Here is a 24,752-nt window from a genome sequence, read left to right on the forward strand (position 1 = left end):
GATTACTGCGTGTACGTACCTGCAAGCGTCACTGCACGACCACAAGTTACAAAAATCACCCAACTAAGGGGTCTACTTTCCTCTTATAAACTGGGAACCTATACAAGTTAGGAATAAAACTTATAAGTTCTCTTAACTACTTTGTCATACCAGCTAAAAACCAGAGTAACCACTATCCTCCATTCACGACAAGTTTTCAATTACTTCTAGCACGTACGCATCTCATTCAACACCAAGCATAATCGTCAATTCAACAATAACAAAAGTTTTTCCATCGGCAAAGAATAAAAGAATTATGTCGACTGCTTCATTACACCAACTAACTTTGAGTTATAACGGTTCACATCATCTTAATATAAAGCGACGATTCACACTTAATGTTGATGTAGTGCTAATATGACGACAAGGACGAATCTTAAAGTTATCATATCACAGTATTATTCATTATATTCTCTAAGGTTAGAAAGAACTAAAATCAAGGCATCATACAAGTAATTTAAATAATTCTTAACAGTTGACATTATGTTCATGGCTTATTACAATTATGTATTTATGATTTCAATAACAATCTAATGAGGTATTAGTAACTCTCACAATTAAGTCACTAACAATTAGCAACTACTACTCCTAATTAACAACCAAAACCATTTCTATAGTCAACTATAATCAAAATCATTACTAATTACCACAATGATAATTAACCAAGTCTTAAAATAGTTTATAAGGTTATTCAATTAATCACCACACCACCAAAGTAGCATACAACACACACACACTACTAGTAAATTTCATTTCTAAATCAAACTCTAATTATCTCATGTTCAAAGATAACACTATTTTCATTACCTATGATAAGATTAAACCAACTAATGCACAATCAACACACATCCCATAATTTCTAATCACACTTCAAACTTTAAATCATGAATATGTTCAATTCATCAATCACACCCTTACCCACAAAGAATTCAATAAAAAATAACACAAAAATCAACATCACACTCATAAACTTTATAAAACTTTTAATTGAAAACAATAAGAGTCAAGTGAAAGAAGAGGTGATGGCTTACAAGGTTTAAAACTAGCAAAAATGGTGAAGAGGAGGATGAAGGTCGTGGTGGTGGTGCACGAGGGTCAAAACTGGCTGGAGGGCAGCCTTGAATCGGACAGCAGCTGGCGGCTGCTCGTGGGTTGGCTGCCGGCTACTCACTCGAGGGAGGAGGGAGAAGAAAGTGTGCTGCGGTGGCCGCCTGCAGAGGAGAACAAAACGACACGGCCCGCTGCTGCTGGTGGGCACAGTGGCGGCTGCTGGTTCTTCAACTGAGGGAGGGACGTGAGAGAAGAGGGAAGAGAGAAAGAAGGAGAAGGAAGAGAAGGAGAGTGACGGCTCCTCATGAGCATTTAGGGTTTCACGGTTTTATACTCATTATTATTATTATTATTATTATTATTATTATTATGTTTATTTATTTATTTTATTTTATTTTTCGATTTATTTTCTTGCGAGACCCAACTAAGAAACTCACCTTCGTGAGCTCACACATTTTAATGAAATAATCATTTTGATTCGAACCTCTTTATTTAAGAAACCGTAACTATATTTTTAACTTATATATATATATATATATATATATATATATATATATATATATATATATATATATATATATATATATATATATATATATATATATATATATATATATATATATATATATATATATATATATATATATATATATATATATATATATATATATATATATATATATATATATATAAGTTAACATTTAAATTCATGTATTTCAAGAAATTTATTAAAACTAATTCCCAAATAATTTAATGTAATTGTAAAATCTTTAAAAGTTATTAAAATATTAAATAATTTCATTATTAAAATCTCGGGGTGTTACAAATATCATCCGCGTCATCCTCTAACGTGCTGAAATGCTCTTTGAGCCAAGTCAACTTCAACGAGGATCCAGTGATGATCTTCGGCTGTGTGGGGTCTTGAGGGTTTTCTAGCCAAACCCCTAGTAGCTCATGAACTAATGTTGGCCAATTTCCCTATCCTTGACCTATCACTGCTTGTCCTTCAATGGGCAGTCCCATTATAACTGCCACATCTTGCAACGTGATCGTTGCCTCGCCAACCGTAATGTGCTGAGCAATCTTGATTATGACCCTTATATCGCACAATCTAATGATCCCGTGGCGGTCATCATAGCTAGCATCCTCCATTCACAACCTTTATCCTTCGCATTAGTACATTGGATAATGTACTTTGAAGGCTCCGACTCAATTATACGGAAGTTTCTATTGTTAGAAATCGTCTATGCTTTAACATTCTTCTTAAGTTGGTCTAAGGAGCTAAACTCTTGTCTTATCCTAAAGTCTTCATTTTCATTCATGGAGTTGTCATCATTCCAGGTCATCCATGCATCAATCAATCTTTGATCAACCTCATCAATTCTAAGCCAGTCTTGAGATAGAGCACCTTCTCTAATCGCTGCATCTAGAGCTTCTCTTTTGTCATCATCCTCCTCTAAATTAGAATCAATATGCTCATCCTCCTGATCTAAAGATTCAACCTCGTTCGTATTACGCCTACCCAAGTGACTCGTGGAAAAGGTGTTCATTACACCACCATCAATGCCACGTCAATGATTGGAGAGGTAAACTCATCCAAGTGCTCATTAACGTAATTTGGATTACTTAACATTTCTGTGAATGTATCATGGCGTACACTAGGACCTGATTCTGAAAGTTCCATGCTAGTCATAACTTCCCTTGCATTACCCAAATTTGCAACCAATTCAGCATAAACCTCCACTGCCGTTCCAGGGGCTTGTGATGCTGCATAAGCAAGAGCACTTATGCTTTCATCATTCTTAATCGGGACTAACACATTTTTCCAAGTCACCGGATATTTCATCTCCATTTTTAACATAAAAGAATTGTGATCACAACCAATTACATCAAAGACTTTGCTATGAAACACCTCAAAATTAGTATTCTGACGATGGATAAACATCATTGTATTTAATCCTCCATTATACACAACATCGGATCCAGTATAACTTACTTCCCCACCCCAATACACTATAACGGGATAATGATCCATATTCTGCAAACACAAGCATGTTTTTCATGTGATTTTACATACACTTTATTTTTGATTGTGAATAAGGGAAGTGTAAATGTGAATACAAGAATATGTAATATTAAAGTATTACAACACTTATTAGAAGGTTCAATTCAAATATAAAGCTAAAAATACTATGAATATATACTAAAACCATTAAACTAACCCTACAAAGTAGTAAACTTTCATTGAAACATTTCATCAAACACTTTATATGCATACAAACCAAATCATAATATTCAACAACAAATGTGTAAAATGAAAGCTTAAATCATGAAATCAAGAGAATGTAACAAACAATCAATGTATTTATAACTTCAAATGACAACAATAATGAACAAAAAATCAATTTGCAAATTAAAAAAAATTAGGGTTATATTCATACTTTAAATGAGGATGAAAATGAACAACTAAAAAAGGAGAAGATGGCAATGTAGTTGATTAATTTAGTTGAATGAGAGGAATTGTGAGTATGAAGTAAATGAGGAGTGTAGAAATTTTTTTTTATAGAGAACCGACAGCAACTAAATGAGGAGAAGAAATGAGATGCAATGAACAAAACAGCAAGCAGTGGCGTTTTGTACAGCTACAAAACCGCCACTTGAGATGGCGATTTTATGGGAAATTATTAATATTTTTTTTTAAAAAAACAACATTTAATGAAAACCGCTAAGTGAGGTAGCAGTTATTTTAAATTTCTAAGCAAACCGCTAAGTGAGGTAGCGGTTATATTAAAAAAAAAGGAAAAAAAAATTTCCTCCCAGCCATCCTACGTTGACGGTAATTAGGGAAATATTTTTCACTTTCAAGTACATTGGGAAATAATTTTATTTTTAACATTATAATAGGAAAAGATTCAATGTTAGGAGGAAAAGACTTTGGTTGAACCCGTAGTAATTTACTGAAATAACATTTATTATCCAACCAAAAGAAAACGAAAAAATTAACTTAGACAGTCTATGGTGAAACGGGTCCATATAAACAACTTATTAATAAAGTAACATTACAAAAATAAAATTTGAATTCAGACTTGTATAGAAAGCCCTTTTTAATAGTTTGGACTGACCTTATTGAAATCATCTCAGACTCATGGTGAGACGGTCTAACGTACCAATTACTCAATTAGTGTAAATTTAATGGTAAATAAATAACAAAAACCTAACCTAAAAAGGGACGGTCAAGGCAACTTAGCCAAAAAAGAAAATTGGACTCTGGAATATCAAATTATGATCCATTTAGAACTTACACTCATCGGAGCCTAATGAAAGCCAAGTTATTGGATTTCGATTGCCTTGATCTAAGCATAAGCGAAAGAAAAATCAATCAAGCGCTTTGATCTAAGCATAAGTGACAGAAAAGTCTATCAAGCGCTTGATCTAAGCATTATAAAGTAGACATTTAATTAAATCTCACTTATACTAAGATTAAAAGTTAAAACTATCAAAATCTGACAACTTTACTATAAAATTTTCGCTTTTTAATATTCTACGACTTTTTCTTAATAACAACCTAATATTCTACAATTTCAACTATTTTTGAAAAATTTCATAGTCAATCATTTTTAAAAGTATCAATTTTATCTTTTAAAACAATTTATGTTTTTAGCTGTGAAGTGTGAAGTGTGAAGTAATGAAGGGAATTAATCAAAAAAATCTAGCCAAAAATCAAAGTTGATACTAGTACTCATCATCTAAGGAACAAAACCAAAAAAAAGAGATAATTCAAAGATCAACAGTGAACTACCAAAAACATGGCACTCTTTCCCCTTCAATCCTCTTCCTTCACCAATAAACCCCAATTCCTTCTCCATAAACCACTTTCTTCTATCCCCACCAAACCCAAATTCACCATAATATGCCTAGATTCCTCCTCCCCGTCATCACAATCTTCAAAACCTACCATTAAAAATGACCCAATTGAGCAATCTTCAACCACTTCAGATAAAAAACCCATTTCATCAAATGGGCAAGGATTTGGGTCAAACCAATTGCCAAAACCATCATCAACTGGTAAAAAGAAGGGGAAGAGAGAAAGAGCTTCAATTATTCGCAGAAATCCTGTTGAAAAGCCTGCATTTTTAGATAAGAAAGCAGTGGACGAGGAAAATAAGCAACAAGGTGTTAATGAAAGTGCTTTTTTGCTTACTTGGTTGGGTCTTGGTGGTATTATTTTTGTTGAGGGCATTGCTCTTGCTGCTTCAGGTATTTGCTTTTTCTTCAATTACAAAGTTTATCATCAATTTATCATCTGGGTTAATCCAATTTTAAGTATAAATTAATTATATTAACTGTAATTGTTGTGCTTCTATAAAAGTTTGTTACTTTCTCTTATTTTTGGGCTGAAGAGTGGTTCTTTTAATTTTGATTTGTGTTTCTTTATCTAATTTTGGTAGGAGAGACCTGTGTCTATGAGAAACGTTTGTCATGCCTAGCCCATTAAGCTTTAATGGGCTAGGCATGACAAACGTTTCTCATAGACACAGGTCTCTCCTACCAAAATTAGATAAAGAAACACAAATCAAAATTACTTATAATATGCTTAATGCCTATTCATTAGCATGCAGTACTTACAATATCTTAAATAACTACTTATAATATGCTTATGCCCACCCGAGTAACTTACTCTATATTTTCCTTTATGCCCATCATCTTTTTGACGAATTCTTAGTCCATTGAACTTGAGTCATGGGGTTGAGAAACATTGTTAGGGATTGCATACATTTGTTTGAATTGTGAGGTATCTATGTGAATAGGAATATATGATTATAGTTTGAATGTATGTAGTTTTCTTAGTGGATGCCCTATTCATTTTAATGGAATATTCATTATGATAGTTTTGGTTGTAAATAATCATAATCAAGTTTAAAACTTTGTTGGAGTTTGTGACATTTTAGTCCATTGGCCTATTGAATCACCGATTGAAAAAGTAAAGTTTTCATACATTTATCAGGAGTTTGGAGTTATGGAATATTGATGTTTGGAGGAATAATATTAAGGTCTTAGCTGGGTGGTAGTTTTGTAGTGGATGTTCGATGTGGTCGTAATGTGATACTCCTATTATGACGCTCTTGTTAATGTTAGTGTGATCATAATCAAGTATTAAACTTTGTTGGAGTTGGGTGATTTCTTGGTCAATTGGCCATTTGTATCATGGATCCAAAGAGTTTTAGTGATTGTGCATATCTAAGGACTTAGGAGGTATCCATGTTAACAGGACAATATTTAGCTATATGGTAGATTCGTATTCTTGTCGGATGCCTAAGCAGTCGTAATGTAATACAAAGCCAAGTTTCAACGTGCTAATGGGATGCCCTACTTTTAGCATTCTGTTTGATGCTATTGTCATGAAAATTCTGATGTTATGGATCTTGATTTATAATAATTCTTCTCAACACTTGTCAACAAGCGAATTTTATGTTTTTATGCGTTAACAATGATCTGATTCTTCACTTGTGAAGACGTTCAGTCACAACAGTTGTCTATTCAGCTGAAAAATTCATGCTTCTTCAGTTAAGTAACCTTTTATTCTTTTGTTTCGACTTTCAACAGGCTTTCTTCCAGAAGAGTGGGATAAGTTATTTGTTAAGTATTTGTACCCATCATTCACTCCCACGGTCGTCTTATTTGTTGCTGGTACAGTTGTATATGGTGTTTTCAAATACTTGCAGAACGAAAATCTGAGAAACCCAAAATGATGATTTCCTTAACACGAGACACTTACTCAATTCCTATTGGCTCATTGTTCCTTGTACTCTCATTTTCATCAACACTGGATTGAGTACAGTTACAACGATTTGTGCGACTCAAAGCTTGTACTTTACTGGTTGTCGGTTAGGGAATCTCGTTATATGTGTTCTCATTGTACGTAATACTGTATCAATGTAAATTGAGATGTAGATGGTAAAGTAAAGACTTGAGACTTAATGTATCTGAATTCTGTTAAACATGAAACTTGAAAGTATTGTAGCCTTGGTTGAAATGAGATTTTATGAATTCTTCAAACATAATTGCCAGTTATTATCATGTTTAACTTCACACGCAACTCTGTACATGAGTTCCTGCGTGACATGGTATCACAATTATCCGCGAGGGTACAACGCATATGTTCAAGTCAGAAAATGCCTTCTGAATAAACCCCAATTGTTGGCCAAGTCCATATCATTCATTCACGATGATCTATTTCTTCACTTCAAAGAGAGGAGACAGCGAATACTTGTTCTAGTTGTGATGCAGTGTCTGGGTTCGTTCGATACACATTCAATTGGAAAATAGTGTTTTTCACCATCGGTTTGTTCGGTAAGAGCTTTTCATTCTAGTTCTAAATGAATGACTATTCTATTCTTTGAGGGACTCTTTGGCCGCGCTCTTCTTTATGGGTATGAGTTGCCGCCTTCCTGCCCTCCCCATATCCTGCTCATAGTTTTCTATAGGTGGGATCTGGGTATGATGATGATCTGTTATTCTATTCTAATTTAGCATGTATAAGAAACCCGATTAAGAGGAAATGCCTAGTTTGGATATTGTTACATAATATAGTCAACATCGTATTGTGGCTTTGGCATTGTTATTATTGTATAGAGATAGTAAAGCAAATAGCCATCGCTAAGAAAGATAGTTTCTCTTATCCACTCTAGTTTTGAAGACTTCATTGGTTATTCTTACTCCTTATTTGTGCTCGTGCTCAGGTGCGAGGTTGAAATAAAGTAGCTTTGCAGTTCTTAAATGAGCTTTAGGGCAGAAATTTCGACAGATCCACTCGGTTATCAAGTGAAAGTGTGCTGATGAATCTTTCAACAGGTTGTGCATTTTGAGGTAATTGACGTATGACTCCCCTTCTATGTACGTTATAGAATAAGATTGTTTTTGTTGATAAAGCTTTATTGTTCCAATAAGTTTTGGGTCATATGTTTACTTACCCTGCCTAGTTGGGAGCTACTTAATGCCATTTGAGTAATAGATATGTTGTTCCATTTATTAGACATGCACAAAGTGCTCGATGGACAAAGGCTTATTAGAATTTTTTTTGTAGTTCTCGTATTTAGTAGTATTAGTAGATTGTCGCATATATCAAGTCTACAAGGTCTATTGCAGATAACCTTGTATCGGACCTTGTCATTGAAGCCAATGCCGTTGTTGTTTCAGTTGAGTGCTGTATGTTCACTATCCATTCTATATCCCTATTTTATGAAGATTCATGGATTGCGCTACAATGGGTGGCTTCTCACAGTAACGGTTCTGGACTAGATCCATGGATCAATGATCATGCTGATCTTCATCGGATCGTAGGAAATCTGCGAATATCTGTCACACCTTGTTAGCTAAGGTAGGCTCGCTTGGACTTCCTGGGGATGACAGTTGAAGGGATGATTTTGGTTCACCCTTTTTTGGGGAGGATGATAAAATGTGGATATACATGTGTCCTACAGGATACAAATACAAGACTTGTCAACCAAAAGCTTAAGCTGATGGTTAAGATCCCAAGATATGTTATATACTCTAACACACCCTCTCACACAAGAGCCCATTGAGCTAGAAGTGTGGATGCGCATAGGCGCTGAGTATTCCACTTTAAATGAGGGGTGGTTGAGATTCGAACCTGTGACCTCTTGTCACGTTGACTCTGAAACCATGTCAAGGAACCATCTTAACCAAAAGCTTAAGCTGATGGTTAAGGCCTCAGGATATGTTATATACTCTAACAGGGCCACAAGAGCCTAAAGTGAAGCTTTCTGTCGAGGATCTAGCAAGGACGGGTTCGACAGGGTGCTGGTGCCTGGTGGTGCTAGCCGAGAATGATGGTTTGTATGAAGCCGGGAAAATGTGTACGGCAGTACGGAGGAGCTGATCAACAGCGGGTGGAAAGGGACATCGGAGAAAATGGAAAATAAAGGAAAAGGTCACAACTTCCCCGTTTATGATGATTATCTGGATCCCAAAGCTGTTGCTATTTGGAATCGGATTGTTTCCATCATCCATAACCAAAGTTAGCAACGGCGTGATCATTAACCAACCACATTGTAAGCACAAGCAAACGATTACAGAGCGTATCAGTGAAAAATTGTAAGCTCAATTTTTGTCAGGGTGTTAAATGAGTTGGGCGGTTACGAATAATTGGAGTTTTGCTCATTCAAAACTTAGGCCTGAGGGGGCTTGTATTGAGTTCTTAATGAGTCGACCAAGCCAATCTTAACTAGCCTTGATCGAAAAAAAAATATATCGTAAATGGGTCCGATTAATATTTGTTACTCTTGGTATATTTTCTAATAAAACATATTTTTAATTTTTAGTTGGTAAAATGTTTTATTACAAACTTTCTTATTAAAATTCTTTTAATTATTTAGGCAAATATTATTTATTTTTATTGAGCTTAATTTTGACTTTTGAATTTGAGCTTCCCGACAAACTCAGAACTCAGAAGTCATAACCAAGATTTCTAGATCAAATTAGTTTATAATTTTGAGCTTTTCAAATAAAATTACCTCAACTAAATCAGAATTTACATTTTCTGTTTCATTTAATTTATTATATTTTGAATTATAAAGTGTGATTTTTTTATCTAAATAATACAAAATGAATAAAAGGGAGAATAACTCAAAAAAAAAATGTTGTATGATAGAAGCCTAACTCTTTTAATATGCGGGTGATGAGCCGTTTTAATAATTAATTTCCCACCATTTTCACGTGAAGATTTGTATTAACATAGTGGTTTAAGTCATCGCTATAAGTGGAGGAGTTGTTGCATTGAAATGATTGGGTCTCGAATACTCTCGAATCTCGATTGATGTATCATAAATTTTGGGTAGTGGTTAGAATCGTATCGATTATCGTATCATCAATAACCGGTTCATCTTTGATATTATTATTATTATAATAATAGTATTTCATTTAACTTAAAGAGTTTATAAAAAGTTGGTGGAAAATCGAATAACAAGCTGAGCACTCATACTCTTTTAAATATAAAAAATTAGTTTCTAATAAATAGATGTTCTAGACTTGATTCTATCAGAATTACTTAAAAAAAGAATACATTAATTTAATTATTGTTAGTATTATTTGTATTATTGTTTAAGTAGCTATTAGCTATTCAAATTGCTTCCTCTAGTTTTTTTACTTGACTTAAATATTCTTTTTATGTATTTCAATGTATTTGACGAATCATTTATATTTAGAATTATATATAAAAATAATTTTATATCTACATATTTAATTCATCTTTTTATTTTATCTACATATTTCTTTTGCTATTCGATATAATATATACTACCACTTTATCTTACTACTTTTTGAGACTTGCAGAATTAGCTTCAGCCGCACTTGGTCTCATCAGTTGTAGAATTTTATCTTATTTTTTTTCGAATCAGGAGACTCTTTGACCACGCTCTCCTTTATAGGTATGAATTGCAACCATTCTTTTTTCCTTAGACCTTGATCATAATTTATTATATACGGAATAACAACCAATTGTTAAAGAAGCAATTTTCTTGAGACTAGAGAATATTAAATGTAAAGGTCTTGCATATAAAATTTGGTTCTGTGCACCAACCTAAATATAACAAGTATAAAAATAAATTATATTTTAATAAGTAGTATATTTTAAGTTTAATGCATATTAAATAAAATGAACCAAATCCACAAATTAATTTCCAATATTAAATACACTATCCCTGTATAGGCTGTATCTCTGTTCATCTTTGAAAGTTTTAAAAAATCATGTGGACTGGAATTAAAGTGCTCAAACTCACCCCTTCCTTATTACCCACTTTCTGCAAATCCATTACTCCATCACCCTCAATTATACACCCAAAAATCTCAACTACATTCCCAAATCATCCATCATTTTCACTAAAACCCAGAATCACAACCCAAATCCCAGCAACCCAACAAACTAATAATCAAACCATGCCTTCCTACACAAACCCAGAAACAACTAATTTGCACTACTCAGAATCAGACATTGCCCAGAAATTTCTGTTCTTCAATGTTCTTAAAGATGGTAGAATCCATATCTTACAACCTCCAGTAAAGAAAATCCCTCCTTCTTCATACCCATCTTCAGATGCTTTAATCAAAGATGTTGAAATCACTCCTGACGTCTCTGCTCGAATCTTCCTCCCTAAAACGTGCATTTCATCTACCGGTAGAAAACTACCTGTTTTGCTCTACATTCATGGCGGCGGGTATTGTATGAATTCCGCTTTCTCGGAAGATTACACTCGTTTTATGGCCGATATTTCTTCGGAAGCTAACGTCATTGCTGTCTCCGTCGAGTACGGTCTTTTCCCTGAACGACCGATCCCAGCTTGTTATGACGATTCATGGGCTGCACTCCAGTGGATTGCGGCTCACAGTAATGGGTCTGGACCTGACCCTTGGATCCATGGATATGCTGATTTAGGTAAAATCTTTGTTGGTGGAGATTCTGCTGGTGGGAATATCTCACATTATTTGTTAGCTAAAGTAGGGTCTATGGGACTTACTGGGGATTCAAAAGTTGAAGGGATGATATTGATTCATCCTTATTTTGGGGAAGATGATAAAATGTGGATGTATATGTGCCCTAAAAATGAAGGGCCACAGGATTATAGGATGAAGCCTGCTGTAGAGGATTTAGCTAGGATTGGGTGTGGTAGGGTGTTGGTGTTGCTTGCTGATCATGATGGGTTGTATGGTGTAGGGAGGATGTATGCTGATGAATTGATTAAGAGTGGATGGAAAGGTAAGGTGGAGATTATGGTTAATGAAGGAAAAGATCATTGTTTTCTTATTGCTGATCATTTGGATCCTGAGGCTGTTGCGGTTCGAAAACGGATCGCTTCGTTTATTCAAAATTAGTTGCATCCGAGTACGAGATACTATCTTCACATACGGAAGATAAGTTTGGACGTCTGCAAGATGTTGGATCCGATTACAGGATAGTATCTCGACATACTGAAGATGATTTTGGACGTGTGCAACATGTTGAATCTAAGTATAAGAATCAAGATACTATCTCGACATACGGAAAATGATTTTGGACGTGTCTAAGATGTTGGATCTGAGTACAAGATACTATCTCGATATATGAAAGATGATTTGGGACGTATGTAAGATGTTCGATTGCGTGTAGTCAATTTAATTAAAATGTGTAAGCTTTATTTTAATAAGTACTTATTTTTAGATTGGAGTGTCCTCTTTGCCAATTTTAATATGGTTTCAATTAGCAAATTTGCAAAGATATGAAAAATTGTATTATTTGGAGTTTTAGCCGCGTCTTATGTAAGTGTTGTATTTGAGAACAAAAATCCATTGAAAGTTTTAAAATTGAATTGTGTAATAAGCTTGGATAAAGACATGTGTTTGCTCACCTAATACAAGCTGCCGAGTCGAGCAAGATTACCACAATCCACAAGACTCAATTATCAATTTAGCCTATTGACTATTACACTAATTCCTTGTTGAGGTCGTCTCACTACAAAATGATTTTAATTTGATCAATTCAAACTATTTAAAAAACAACCGCATCCTATACATATAAAAAATTTAGTTTTCATTGAATTTTTTTTTTATGTTTTTTACTAATAAGTCTTTTGTATAAACCCGTCTCATTATAAAACGTTCTCATACAAGACGAGCTGTGATTATTATTACTAAAGTTAATAAGATGTTAATGCAAAAAAAAGCCCCACGTAGATCCATTTGACACGTTATTTATTTATATATATTTTTTAAAGACAATGTGTATAATATTATGTTTTTTCAGTTTTATAATGAAAATGTCTTAAGTCATTATAAATAATTTAACTTTTTAACTATCTTTTATCTCTTGCATTCAGCCTTTTTTAATACTCATCTTAAATAAATTTAGCCTCATGCCTTAATTTGCTCATAATGATTTTTAATAAAAACCATGAAGGTTTGAGGAATTACGTTTGGCGTTGTCCAACAAGAGCAATGTATATAGTTGTGAAAAATACGTTTTCTTGTATCTTTTGCTAATTAAGACTGTCTAAGATGTCCTACGAAACAAAATATTTCCAATTTCTTGTAAAAGATTTGTCGTTTAACCATAAGATTATAGAGTAGTTGCTAATTTTCATTAAGTTTTGTTATTTCCGACTAAACATGATCATTTAATGGTGTAAATATCTACATACTCAAATACTTAAAATTCCAATCTTCAAATTCTATCGTATTAAATTTTCACTAATTTTTGCCTTTTTATTTTTTTATTATTTAGACTCATAACAGACTCTTTTCAATTGAATTCTTTTCTTTAATTTATAATTATTGGACTAAACAAGATCATTTAATGTTGTAAAAAAATCACACTATCTCACCTCAAGAGTTTGAATTGAGTCTATCTATTTTTCTACAAAAGCATTTCCATTTCTAGTCTTAGAGAAAAACTCACCTACAACACTCGTTTCATTCTTAGCGAAGGCAATGTAATTGTTAAACAAATGATTCTTAGCTGTTCGCGGTTGAATTGACTTGTTTAACCAGCTAAAAGTGTTGATTATTTTTATTGACTTTTAAGCTAGGTAGATAAGTCTGATGATTTGCTAAATTTAAATATTGATTGTTGGTAAACAATTATAAGAGGAAAAGTAAAACAACATACAACTAACCTATTTATTTTGACTTATAAGTCAATTTTTCAGCTAACCAAAAAATTATTAGCAAAATATTTTTTTAATTTTTTGACCACCAAATAGCCAAAAGCTAACTTAAAACTGTTAGAATAATATATTTCATTTAATAGAATATTTTGTATAATCAATATGATTGTGTAGAATATTATGTGAATATTTAGTTTCCTAAACTATAGATTGTATTTTTTGTATATAATATCATTCTATTCTAATGAGAAGGCAACCTTTCAACCAAATCATTCTTTCATGGTATCATTTGTCTAGGTTTCTTGCTTCCCACTTCTTCCTCTTCCACCACCCTTGCCGCCACTCCTCCTCCTTCTTTTTATTGTTTCCTCAATGGCCTCTCCCCACAAAAATTCATCCCGCAACTTTGGTTACTAACATTAAAACAAGCGTACCTATCCAACTTGATGAAGATGGCTCCAATTTTCATACTTGGGTCACTTATAAGCTTCATTGTAGAGCTCACCTTGTGGATTCTCACATTCTTCCCGATGAATCCTCTAAAGCATTAGTTTCTAAAGATTTCGAATGGCAAAGTCTTGATGACATTGTTCGCACATGGATTTATGGCTCCATTAGTCCATCCCTCCTCCAATCCATAGTTCGTCCCAATGATTGTGCTTTTGATGCTTGGACTCGTATCAAGAACAATTTTCAAAATAATAAAACTTCTCGAATTCTTCATCTTGAGTCTCAATTTAATGACATTTCTCTCTCAAATTTTCCCAATGTAAAATCTTATTGCAATGAACTCTACTTCTCTTATTAATCTTGGTACTTCCATCACTGATAATCGATTGGCTCTTCAAGTTCTTCATGATTTGAATTGGAGTACAAAACTTTTCGGTCTTTGGTTCAACATATGAATCCCATTCCCTCTTTTGATACTCTTCGTTTTATGTTAGAATTGGAAGAGCGCTCCAACCATAAACACAATTCTCCCACTCAAGATTCAGCCCTTGTTACCGCAAATAAAGCTTCTTTTTCAGAAAATTCAACCCCTTTTAGCAACCGCGGCCCCCCACCACCGTGGTGGCCACCGTCACGCTCATTGTGGTGGCCGGACCAGCCGTGGCAACCACCCTTGCTCCACCAGTATTTCTGGCCACTGGCAGCACCCATCCCTGACCCAACCTTCCTTTTGGTTCCCTGCCCAATAAACCATCTCCCTCTCCTGGCCCATTTTCCTATGCACCTTATACTTCCCCTTACTGGGTTCCCCTTACTGGCGGTTAATCCTTGGAATTGTTGATTTCTTCATAATCGCTTTGCCCTTGATTTCTTGATTAATTGCGTTCTTGATTTCTTCATAATTGTCTTGAACTTCTTTGTTATGGTTTTTGTCATTTTTTGTAATTTTGGTTTGGAGAAATTTAAAGACTTCAACTCGAATGATCATTTTTAATAATTTAATAAAACCAATTCAATATTATAACATGCAATTCTCATCTAATCATATAAATATTTGGGTTCAAATCTAATGTTTTAGCGTACAAAACTACTCACTAATCGAAATCATGATTGTAAAAAAATTAAACATATTCAATAACATAAAAATAATCAAATCAGAAAAGGGAAAGAAGTTACCAAGAACTTATGTGGAATAACAATTAAAAAGAAATCCAAAGCTTGGTATAATAATAATAATAATACCCATATTCTGGAACATAAACACAAAGATAACCTTCTTATAAATCTAAAAATTTGAATTACAAAATGTAAAAATTTGAAGAAATTGAAAACCTAAATTCTAGAAAGCAAAGTAAAATGAAATTGGGAATCCCTTTGATTTTCCAAAATCATGAATTTATATGCCACATTGAAGAATTTCAGAGTTTTTGCCTTAAAATCCCGTATCAATCTTCACTTAATCCCTCTTATTTCTTGAAACTACACAATAAATTCGTCACAGCAACCAGTCTCAGGGAAAAATTGGCTAGTCTTGACCAAGTCTCGACCGGGATCAGTCAATCTCGATCGTAATTTAAACTTGATTTGGACTGTAATTTTTCCTATGGATTAGTCTCGACCGAGACTGGTTTAGTCTTGATCGAGATTAATACTTGAACTTTACAGTAAATTTTTATTGAAAACAGTCTCGACCGAGATTAGAACTTAAACTTGACAAAAGTTCCCAATTGAATTCAATCTCAATCAAGATTAAAGTAATCTCGACAGAGACTTAAGAGCAAAGTTTCCAGTGACTAAAATGACTAATCTCAGCAGATGTTGTTGTCAATGTCAATCGAGATTAGTGTTAACTTAGATCAGGGGCTCCAAATACTTAGAAAGTTTCCAAACTCCATATTTGAACTCATGAGCCTCCATATGTCGTGCCAATCATGCCCATTCATTCTTTCGATGTTCGGTGGACTTTATCAAGGAAAAGAGTGATCAAAAGTTGCTTGAATGTATCCAAAAATATCCAGATTGGCACAAAATAATACAAAATAATATATGCACCTGTTCTAGACCCCATGGACCCCATGCCTAGAACAAGCAAAGGGGTTAAGTAAATCAATGCTACTAAATCAAAATCAACCCTCACACCTCCTCCATCACCCTTAGATAACCATCAAATTTAGCAAACAAGCCAACAACCAAAATATGCAAAGTATATAGCAAAAACACTCATCAACTCAAACCATCCAAAACAAATTAACCTAATAATTTCGAATTTCACGGTTTGAAAGTAATAAATGTAATAAAATAGAATTAGGGTTTATGTATAGGTGATAAATGTAATAATTTCGAGTTTTATTATGGCTAGTAAACAGATGTAGGAGAATTTTAGTAATGATGGTTAGGGTGGAAATATGTGGTTGACCTAGGAGAGATAGAGAGGAAGAGACGTAAAAAATATTCCTGCTAAAAGATGTTGCAGCTGATAAATTCAGTCGAAACTCATAAAAATCTCACTCGAGTTTATTCCAGCCTTGGTCGAGACTCCAGAAACCTCGGTCGAGACTTCACAAAAATTTTCCAGAAGCTTTTATTCCCCTAAATGACTGATCTTGGGCGAAATTAAAGAAACTCGAGCGAAGCTTACTCAATCTCGGGCGAAGCTTCCCATAATTCTTCCAGAAGTTTATCTGAGTTTACTGTTTTCAGAAGCTTTTTGCAATGTCAAAGGAATTCGGTCAAAGCAACATAATCTCGGTCAAGATTACAAATGGCAGCTGACAGAAACTTTTAGGAGCCTGCAAATCGGTCGAAGCCCGGAAATCTTGGTCGAAGCCTCTCACATATTTTTCCACAAACAGATTTGGGTTTTGGGCGTGATTACTGAGAGTCGAGGGAAGCTTCATTTATTCAGGCCATGTTTGCGAATAACTTTAAAATCATCAAAATTCACAATTCATTGTAATCACAAAAGTCACTTTAGTCGAGGCAAAGCTGCTGATTTGCTTTAGTATACAAAAGTTTAGATTATAGAAGTACTCCATATCCTTTAGACCTTTACAATCATCAAAATCTTATCTTTATAGCGCCTAATTTTTCAAATTTCTGTTTTCTGTTTATCATTTTAGTGTTGGGATGAGTTATCCCACATCGATAAATTGAAAATGGTGTGCACGCTTTATAAACTATTAGAGACCTTCTTTCCATTGCCATATGGTTTTGGGATGGTATATATCTCTTTGGCTTATGAAGTGTGTGCACTTGTGTCCCCCCGTTAATATGCTGGCATTCACAATAAGTCCAGCCTAATTTGACATGGTATCAGAGCCGATGGTTCGATCAAAAAATTTAAAAATGATAGGTTCGAAAAGAATGGCGTTCCTACCCTAATTGATTACTCCCACATGCGAACTTGACGGGGGTTCGCATGTGAGGGGGTGTTGGGATGAGTTATCCCACATTGATAAATTGAAAATAGTGTGCACGCTTTATAAACTATTAGAGACCTTCTTTCCATTGCCATATGGTTTTGGGATGGTATATATCTCTTTGGCTTATGAAGTGTGTGCACTTGTGTCCCCCCGTTAATATGCTGGCATTCACAATAAGTCCAGCCTAATTTGACATTTAGCTCCCCTGTTTTCCTCACCAATATGCTAATAACTTCACCATCTTCAACCTCCATAAGTCTCTGTTCTTTACCCACCATTTTTTCTCTTTGTAACAAACTCAAGAAACCCAAAAATACCAAGAAACAAAACGTAATAGTAATCAACTTCTTATAAGTCCCAATAAAGGCAATAATCTTTCATTTCCAGCTTCAATTTCGACTCCTTTTCTCCTAATAAACCAAGTTCCGCATAATCAAACCAAAATCCAAGTTCTTGATGCAGTTGTTCGCGATCTAGAAGAAGCATCACTCAAACATGGAGTAACTGTTGATACTCAAACCTTTTGTTCCCTTCTTGAGATGTGCTTTCAGTTGAAGGCAATTGAGCATGGAATTCAAATACATCGCTTGATACCATCAAAAATTTTGTGTAAAAATGTTGGGGTCGTCTCGAAATTGCTTAGATTGTATGCTTCAAATGGCCGTGTTGAGGAAGCACACCAACTGTTCGATGAAATGCCTAATAGAGATGAGTCGGCTTTTGTTTGGAATTATCTTATTTCTGGGTATGCAGAGTTGGGGATGTTTGAGGATGCACTTGCACTGTATTTTCAGATGGAAGAAGAGGGTTTGGAGCCTGATAGGTATACTTTTCCTCGCGCTTTGATGTCTTGTAGTGGAATTGGGTCGATTCGTGTTGGGGAGGAACTTCATTGACATTTTGTTCGTTGTGGGTTTTGAAAACGATCGCCAAATACTTACGATGTTAAGAACAAACAACAATGAGCAAAATTAAGTTTGACAAAGTAACAAACAAGGACACAAAGATTTAAGGAGGTTCACCCAATGATGGCTACGTCCTCCGTGGTGTGTAGTTTATGTTTATATTATATCAAATGAATACAAACAACACTTCAATATGAAGAATTACAATTGAGATAGAGATAACAACAATAGGCTATGTGTTTGGCTTAAGGGTTGTGTTTGATGTGTTTTTACATACTTGAAGTGTGGGTATGAGAGCCCTATTTATAGTGCTAGGTACTTGAAGATGAATGGCTCACATAAATACATAGTTAATTTAGGGTAATGAATACTATGAAATAACTCTAAGAACTTGAAAAGGCATTATCTCAAGAGTCACACACATGAGACTCTTCACCTTAATCTTCATTAACACCAATAATTCCCATGAATACTCTTTACCTTATTACACCCTTTTGGATTCCACAACTCAAGAGTCACACACATGAATTCAACCCTTTAATGTGCACTCAAGTCACACATTAGTATACTATCATTTATAATCACATTAGTATACTACCATTCATAACAATCTCCACCTTGACTTGAGTTCACCCAAGTCACAACATTCATCAATCCACTTCATATTCAAAAAACATACACACCTCAAAATGCCCAAGAGGGCATTATCTCAAGCAAGGAGCTAAACCTACCAAGTCAACACATAACTCAAACTTGGTAGTAGGTAATGACTTTGTCATCATGTCGGCCGGATTTTCCGTAGTGTCAATTTTCTTCAATAACACCCTTTTGTGCTCAACTTCATCCCGGATAAAGTTATACTTAATATCAATGTGCTTGGACCTTCTATGAAATGTGTTTTGATTCCTAGCCAAATGAATTGCACTTTGACTATCACAATGCACACTTACCTCACACACTTTGTTGCACATTTCACCAACAAGACCTTTAAGCCATTTTGCTTCCTTGAATGACTCGGCCACGGCTATGTACTCCGCTTCGGTTGTAGAAAGAGCAACCACATCTTGCAAAGATGATTGCCAACTAATCGCCGAACCACCCAAAGTAAACACGAACCCACTTGTGGACTTTTTATTATCTAGATCACCACCATAATCCGAGTCACAAAACCCGGTTAGCTCACTTGAATTTTTCCCATACATGAGACAAACATTTGAAGTATCTTTCAAATACCTCAATAGCCATTTTAGTGCCTCCCAATGTCCCTTACCCGGATTAAACATATATCTACTCACCAAACTCACCGCATGAGCAATGTCGGGCCTAGAGCATACCATAGCATACATAACGCTACCAACGGCACTAGTGTATGGAATTCTTACCATTTGCTCTTCTTCCTCTTTTGTTTGTGGACACAAATTCTTGGACAATTTGAAATGAGAAGCAAGAGGAGTAGACACACCTTTAGCATCATCCATGGAGAAACGTTGAACAACTTTCTCAATGTACTTCCTTTGACTAAGGTATAAGACACCCTTAGCCCGATCTCTCAAAATCTCCATCCCAAGAATCTTCTTGGCTTCACCAAGATCTTTCATATCAAATTCACTTGAAAGCAACTCTTTCAAGTCCTCCACCTTAAGCAAAGAGCTACATGCTACTAGCATATCATCAACATATAAGAGCAAATATAGTAAAGAACCATCTTCAAATTTCTTAAGATAAACACAGCTATCATAAGAACTTCTAACAAAATCATGTGAAATCATAAAGGAATCAAACCTTTTGTACCATTGCCTTGGAGATTGCTTCAACCCATACAATGACCTCTTCAATCTACACACATGATTCTCCTTACCGGCTACCTCAAAACCTTCCGGTTGCTTCATAAAGATTTCTTCTTCAAGCTCACCGTGAAGAAAAGCCGTCTTTACATCCAATTGATGTAACTCCAAATCCTCCATCGCCACCAAAGCAAGCAATGCCCTAATAGAAGAGTGTTTCACGACCGGAGAGAAAACTTCGTGAAAATCAATACCCTCAATTTGAGAGTATCCCTTTGCAACAACCCTTGCTTTGTAGATGGGAGGAATATCACTAGAAGGACCCTCCTTCCTCTTGAATATCCACTTGCACCCCACAATCTTCTTTTTCTTTGGTGCAACAACGATATCCCAAGTTCCATTCTTCGCAAGAGATTCCATCTCTTGTTTCATAGCAATCAACCACTTGCTTGAGTCATTTGAGGCCATAGCCTCCTTGTACGTAGTTGGTTCATTTAACATGCCGTACTTGAAGTGTGGGTATGAGAGCCCTATTTATAGTGCTAGGTACTTGAAGATGAATGGCTCACATAAATACATAGTTAATTTAGGGTAATGAATACTATGAAATAACTCTAAGAACTTGAAAAGGCATTATCTCAAGAGTCACACACATGAGACTCTTCACCTTAATCTTCATTAACACCAATAATTCCCATGAATACTCTTCACCTTATTACACCCTTTTGGATTCCACAACTCAAGAGTCACACACATGAATTCAACCCTTTAATGTGCACTCAAGTCACACATTAGTATACTATCATTTATAATCACATTAGTATACTACCATTCATAACAGGTTTTATAATGATGTTTACGTGTTGAATGCACTTGTAGACATGTATGCTAAATGTGGTGATATAGTGAAATCTAGGAATGTTTTCCACACAATTTGTTCTAAGGATTTGGTTTCATGGAATTCAATGATTCTAGGGTATATTCACCATGGACTTTTAGCCAAAGCAATGGAGATTTTCCACAATATATGGTTAAAACTGGATTAGAGCCTGATCATGTTACAATATCAACAATTATCTCTAGAAATTCAGTGTTTATAATTGGAGCCCAAATTCATGGATGGGTTATTCATAGAGGTCTAAATTGGAGCTTGCCTATCATAAACTCTCCGATCGTTTTCTACTCTAACCACGGCCATCTGGATCAATGTCAATGGCTGTTTGCTCAAATGCCAGAAAAAGATATTGTCTCGTGGAATTCAATCATTTCTGCACATCGGAATGATCTTCAAGCATTGACATATTTTAAGCAGATGGAGGAGACAGGGGCAACACCTGATGCTATCACTTTTGTGGCTCTACTATCAGCTTGTGCACAGTTAGGATAGGTGAACGAAGGAAAATCTTTTTTCTCATCAATGATAGAAGAGTATGAAATTACCCCGATCATGGAGCATTATGCTTGTTTGGTTAATCTTTTACGGAAGGGCAGGAATGATCGATGAAGCATATGACATTATATCAAAGAAAATGGAGTTTGAAGCTGGACCAACAGTTTGGGGAGCATTGTTATATGCTTGTTTCCTGCACGCCAATTGTGAAACTGGTGAGCTTGCTGCTCAACAGCTTTTTGAGTTAGAGCCTGATAATGAGCATAACTTTGAACTGCTCATAAGGATATATGAAAATCTAGGTAGATTAGAAGATTCAAGAAGAGTGAAAATGATGATGATCAATAGAGGTTTGGATTCATAGATGCCATGACCCATGACGAATATTAGGTATGATTACGAGTTGATTCTCAGGTAAGCAAGATTAACATTCAGTTTTGTTAAATTAATTACTTAAGAAGCAAGATGTGCACAAATTATTGTAACTCTAGATTGCAATTTAAAAATTCAATAAATATCAATAACATTGAAGTTTGATGTTGTGCAATGTATTGAGCGAGTTTCTTGAATTCTCATTCAAGATTTGCAGTCTCTAGAACGAAGTGGAACAAATCTCAGGCGAAGCTTCCTTTTCAAGCAGTCAGAAATTTTTTGGAGTTTGAAGATTCGATCGAAATTCCATATTGTAGCTGACAGAAACTTTGTGGGCAATTTGATAGCATTCAAGAATTCAGAGACTCGGTCGAAGCAGTAGAATCTCGGTTGAATTTCACTCAAACTTTTTCCAGAGGCTGTTTTTGAGATTTCTAATGGCTGTGCTAGAATTGGCAAGTCTTAGTCGAAATTTTTGTAGATTCGAGCGAAGCTTCATACAAATTTTCCAGAAGCTTTTCGTGGGTTTGTGCAATGGCTGGAGCCTGGATTGAGACTGATTTTTTTTATATCGGGCGAACTTATATAGTCCTGGGCAAAGTTTCAACAATCTAGGGCGAAATTTATCAATTAATAATTCAGAAACTTTCTGCCACCGTAATCTCGACCGAGATTTAGTAGTCTCGTCTAAGATTGTCTATTTTTTTTCTAACCAAAAGCTTTGTTTTGATTCTCCAATTGCAGGTTGATCACATAGGCTATCTGACGAGGATAAGTGGTGGTCAGGGCAGGGTGGAGTAGAGTCTGACTTGCTATGAGAGTTTTGAACAGTCATCTCCCAATTATAAGTGTTGTCTGACAACCATTCAAAATAACTCTAGGCATATTCAGGTAATACCTCCAAATTATTTCATGTTCAAATTGAGGAAGATAAAAACTTGCCATATCACAGAGAAAAATACACGAATAAATAAAAATATAGCAAAATTAGTTGAACCAAATTAAATTAATGGATGCTTTTCCGGCAACGGCGCCAAAAACTTGTTGGGTTTTATTTTAATACCGCAAGTGTATGGGTGTTGTAGTACGATTACGGGTCGATTCTCATGGAAATAAGATTAACATTTAGTTTTGTTCAATTAACTACTTTAGAAACAAGATGTTTATACGTTGTTCTAACTCCAGATTGCAATTTAAAAAATCAACAAATATCAATAAAATTAAAGTCTAGGACAATGGAATTCCCCGCTAAATAATAGCATATGATTATTTCAACAAGAATTACAATTTTAATACTTTGTAAAATTGGTTCACCAAAGAAAGTCAATTATTCCTTTTCGGAATGATAATCAAATTAAATCGAATTAAATAGAACCTTACAATCTCAACTTTCGTATTTCGATTGATTAACATGACAAGAATAACTAATCACTAAATTTCAACTTTCGTATTTCCATTAGGAGAAAACATTAACTCGCATTATCATTCAAGACTAATAATATTCTCATCCCTCAACTTTCGTAATTATGATTTTGGAGAATTTAAAAATTTTTAACTTGAACGATCAATTTTAATAATTTAATCAAACCAATTCAATTTTATAGCGTGCAATTCTCACCTAATCATATGCATATTAGGATTCACATCCAATGTCCTAGCATGCAAAACTACCCACTAATTGAAATTATGATTGTAGATAAATTAAACATATTCAATGGCATAAACATAATCAAATTCAGAAAAGAGAAAGAAATTACGAAGAACTTATGTAGAATAACAATTAGAAAGAAATCCAAAGCTTGATATAATAATAAGAATATCCAAATTCTTGAACATAAACAGAAAGATAACCTTTTTGAAAAGATACCCAGAAATTTGAATTACAAAATGTGAAAGAAAACTTGAAGAAATTGAAAACCTAAATTCTAGAGAGCTTAAACTAAAATAAGAATATGGGATTCCTTTGATTTACCAAACTCATGAATATATTTCCCCATTGAAGAATTTCATTGGTTTTTACCTTTAAATCCCCTATTTATCTCCTCTTCATTCTCATTAATTTTTGAAATAACTTAATTAAGTTTCACTGCAGGCACTTTCAACCCAATCTCGATTGAGATTAGTTAATCTTGACTGAAATTTAAACTTAATTTTCGCAGTGATTTTCCTTTTGGATTATTCTTGACCGAGATTGATATAGTCTCGACCGAGTTTAATGCTTGAACTTTTCCAGTGATTTTTCACTGTAATCAGTCTCGACCAAGATTAAATTACACTTATCAGAACATCCCTACTAATTACACGCCCAAATAAATTTTGATATTGGACTTTTCAAACTTCAAATCTTCCAAATGACCCAAATCGAGGAAAAGGAACAGCAAGACCCAAACTATCTCATACTCGTAATTCCCTTCATCCCAGTATATGATGCCAATGCACTATTTTCTTTGTCCTCTTGAAGAATACGCAACATCAACATTTGCCAAGTATTAAGAAAATGTTGGAGGCAGTAAAATTGTGTGAATAAATTAAGAGTACCAAAAGAAGTTAGAGGCGATGTGTGAATCAGATTTAAAGAAAATAGTGGAAATATTATGCAAAATAGAAATATTACAAAGTAAAATAGACGGACTAAAATACAAATGTTGACAGATTCATACTAACAAGCTAAGAAGCTAAGGGAGTAT

General features: G+C 34.6%; 2 protein-coding genes and 1 pseudogene across 2 annotated transcripts; all 3 read left to right on the top strand.

The window, feature by feature from the left end:
* Positions 1-4,773: 4,773 nt before the first annotated feature.
* LOC130806961 (protein LPA2) lies at positions 4,774-7,131 on the top strand. The gene is made up of 2 exons (XM_057672226.1): positions 4,774-5,346; positions 6,694-7,131. The coding sequence occupies exons 1-2, from the start codon at positions 4,896-4,898 to the stop codon at positions 6,837-6,839; spliced, it is 597 nt and encodes a 198-aa protein (XP_057528209.1). The 5' UTR covers positions 4,774-4,895; the 3' UTR covers positions 6,840-7,131.
* A 3,488-nt stretch (positions 7,132-10,619) lies between these two features.
* On the top strand, positions 10,620-12,492 carry LOC130806960 (probable carboxylesterase 5). Its single transcript, XM_057672225.1, has one exon. The coding sequence runs from the start codon at positions 10,855-10,857 to the stop codon at positions 11,974-11,976; it is 1,122 nt and encodes a 373-aa protein (XP_057528208.1). The 5' UTR covers positions 10,620-10,854; the 3' UTR covers positions 11,977-12,492.
* A 4,979-nt stretch (positions 12,493-17,471) lies between these two features.
* LOC130802041 (pentatricopeptide repeat-containing protein At4g25270, chloroplastic-like) lies at positions 17,472-22,057 on the top strand (annotated as a pseudogene).
* Positions 22,058-24,752: the final 2,695 nt, after the last annotated feature.

The sequence above is a fragment of the Amaranthus tricolor genome, chromosome 2 (genome assembly GCF_026212465.1).
Source record: "Amaranthus tricolor cultivar Red isolate AtriRed21 chromosome 2, ASM2621246v1, whole genome shotgun sequence".
Classification (NCBI taxonomy): domain Eukaryota; kingdom Viridiplantae; phylum Streptophyta; class Magnoliopsida; order Caryophyllales; family Amaranthaceae; genus Amaranthus; species Amaranthus tricolor.